The 2,500-nt window shown below is 49.4% G+C and overlaps 1 protein-coding gene across 2 annotated transcripts in view; it reads right to left on the bottom strand.

Annotated features, from left to right (window-relative positions):
* The window catches only part of LOC119574398 (serine/threonine-protein kinase Sgk1-like), a 25,874-nt gene that overhangs the window by 2,560 nt on the left and 20,814 nt on the right, over positions 1 to 2,500 (bottom strand). For both annotated transcript variants that reach the window (XM_037921618.1, XM_037921619.1), the window contains exons 8-11: positions 2,033 to 2,138; positions 1,434 to 1,601; positions 501 to 599; positions 37 to 207 (exon numbers count right to left, since the gene is read on the bottom strand). In XM_037921618.1, the coding sequence (XP_037777546.1) occupies positions 37 to 207; positions 501 to 599; positions 1,434 to 1,601; positions 2,033 to 2,138 (544 nt within the window). The remainder of the gene's footprint in view (positions 1 to 36; positions 208 to 500; positions 600 to 1,433; positions 1,602 to 2,032; positions 2,139 to 2,500) is intronic.

Genomic DNA, 2,500 nt, shown 5'->3' with positions numbered 1-2,500 from the left:
CCCCCCCCACAAGGCCTCACGCAACCCCGGCCTCACCTGCTTCTTCAGGATCTCCGGCGCCAGGTACTCCGGCGTCCCGCAGAAGGTCGACGTCTTGGACGAGGAGTGCAGGAGGCCCTCCTTGCACAGGCCGAAGTCGGTGAGCACGATGTGGCCCGCCGTGTCCAGCAGGATGTTCTCCGGCTTCAGGTCCCGGTAGACGATTCCCTGGGCGGAGACAGCGGCGGGAGGTCAGCTTTTTAGTGGTCATTTCCGTTTGCTTGTCTGCGTGTTCGTTTGTTTGTTTGCCTTAAGGCGTTTGTTTGGTTTATTTGTTTTCTTGTCTGTTCATTAATTCTTTCTTTCACCCATTCGTTCGCAGAGCGAATTATTTACGCTGTCCATCATTCGGTTCACGTCTCTCTCTCTCTCTCTCTCTCTCTCTCTCTCTCTCTCTCTCTCTCTCTCTCTCTCTCTCTCTCTCTCTCTCTCTCTTCCTCTCTCTCTCTCTCTCCACTCACCTTCGTATGCATGTACGTGAGAGCACAGCAGATCTCGGCGGCGTAGAATTTGGCTCTCGGCTCCATAAACACGCGTTCCCGTTGCAGGTGGAAGAACAGCTGGAATGGTAAGCGTGGGTTTTAGAGCCGGAACGGGAATGGAAGACTGGGAATCGGATGGTCGGGTGGAGTGGGAATTGTGGTTCGGGAATCGGATGGTAGGGTGGAGTGGGAATTGTGGTTTGGGGATCGGATGGTTATGGTGGAGTGGGAATCAAGATTTGGGAATCGGAGGGGATGGTGAAGTGGGAATTAAAAACTGGTATAGCAGCATGGGAATTAAAGGTTGGGAATCGGGTGGAATGGAGGAATGAGAACGTATTTCGAACATGCATTTGTGTTGCAAATTTAAGTTATTAACATTAATCTCTCTCTCTCCTTCCTTTTCCTCCTTTTTCCCATCCCTCTTTTCTTTTAAAAGCTTTGTCCCTCAAAAATTATGTTTTTTCATGATCTCTATCCCTACTTTTTCCTACCTTTCTTCCCCTCTCTATCTCGCCCCCTCTCCTTGTCTCTCTCTCCATTTCCCTCTCCCTTCATATCTCTCCCCTTTTCTCCCCCTCTCCCTTACCCTCTCTTTCTCTTCCCCCATCCTTTCCTTTCTTCATCGCTTTCTCCCATCTCCCACTCTCCCTTTCTCCCCACACCCTGTCCCTTCCCTATCCCTTTCTCCACTTCTCATTTCCTCCCTTTCTCTCCCTCTCCCTTACCCTCCCTTCTCTCCCCCACCCTCTCCCTTCTACATTTCCCTTCTCCTCCGCCTTCTATTTCCCCCTTTACCCCCACCCTCTCCCTTCATCATTTCTCCTCCTCCCCTTCCCTCCCTTTCTCCCCCACTTCCTCCTCCATCCCTTTCTCCCTCTCTCCCCCCCTTCTCCCCCTCCCTGCCCTCACCTCTCCGCCGTTGACGTAGTCGAGGACGAAGAAGATTTTCTGGTGCGTCGTGAAGGCGAAGTGCAGCGTGACGAGGTACGGGTGCTCCATCACCTGGATCAGCACCGACCGCTCGCTCAGCACGTGGGCCGTCTCGTTCCGCCGGACGATCATCTTCTTGTTCAGCACCTGCACCGGGAAAGGGGGGTTTGTGATATATATGTATTTTCTTTTTTTTTTTTTGTTATTGTCTCTATCTATTGTATCTATCTATCTATCTATCTATCTATCTATCTCTCTCTCTCTCTCTCTCTCTCTCTCTCTCTCTCTCTCTCTCTCTCTCTCTCTCTCTCTCTCCTCTCTCTCTCTCTCTCTCTCTCTCTCTCTCTCTCTCTCTCTTCTCTCTCCCTCTCTCTCTCTCTCTTTCTCTCTCTCTCTCTCTCTCTATCTCTTTCTCTCTCTCTCTCTCTCTCTCTCTCTCTTCTTGTTTTTATTTCATCATTCAATTATATACAAAAATATTTCAAACATGAAAAGTTTCCGAAAGTCACCGAACATGAAATCCAAAGGAAGATTTTCCCCTTTTTTTCTGTCTCTTTAATCCTTTTTTTCTTAATTACCTTCACAGCGTAGACTTTATTGTCCTGGCGGTATCTGGCAAGCATCACTCGTCCGAAACTTCCCTTTCCGACTACGCTCAAGAATTCGAAGTCTCCGGGAGTAAGTCTGAAGGTGGAGGTAAAACTGTAAACACTGTAACTGTATTTTTCCTAATATAATGAAAATAATGCGTGAATCAGGCAGTCTCTGTGTGTGTGTGTGTGTGTGTGTGTGTGTGTGTGTGTGTGTGTGTGTGTGTGTGTGTGTGTGTGTGTGTGTGTGTGTGTGTGTGTGTGTGTGTGTGTGTGTGTGTGTGTGTGTGTGTGTGTGTGTGTGTGTGGGATGCGTCTATATGTATGTATGCGTGTGTGTGTGTGTGTGTGTGTGTGTGTGTGTGTGTGTGTGTGTGTGTGTGTGTGTGTGTGTGTGTGTGTGTGTGTGTGTGTGTGTGTGTGTGCGCGCGCGCGCGTGCGTGCATGCGTGTTTGT

The sequence above is a fragment of the Penaeus monodon genome, chromosome 6 (genome assembly GCF_015228065.2).
Source record: "Penaeus monodon isolate SGIC_2016 chromosome 6, NSTDA_Pmon_1, whole genome shotgun sequence".
In the NCBI taxonomy this organism is placed as follows: domain Eukaryota; kingdom Metazoa; phylum Arthropoda; class Malacostraca; order Decapoda; family Penaeidae; genus Penaeus; species Penaeus monodon.
This window is presented reverse-complemented; position numbering and strand designations above follow the sequence as displayed.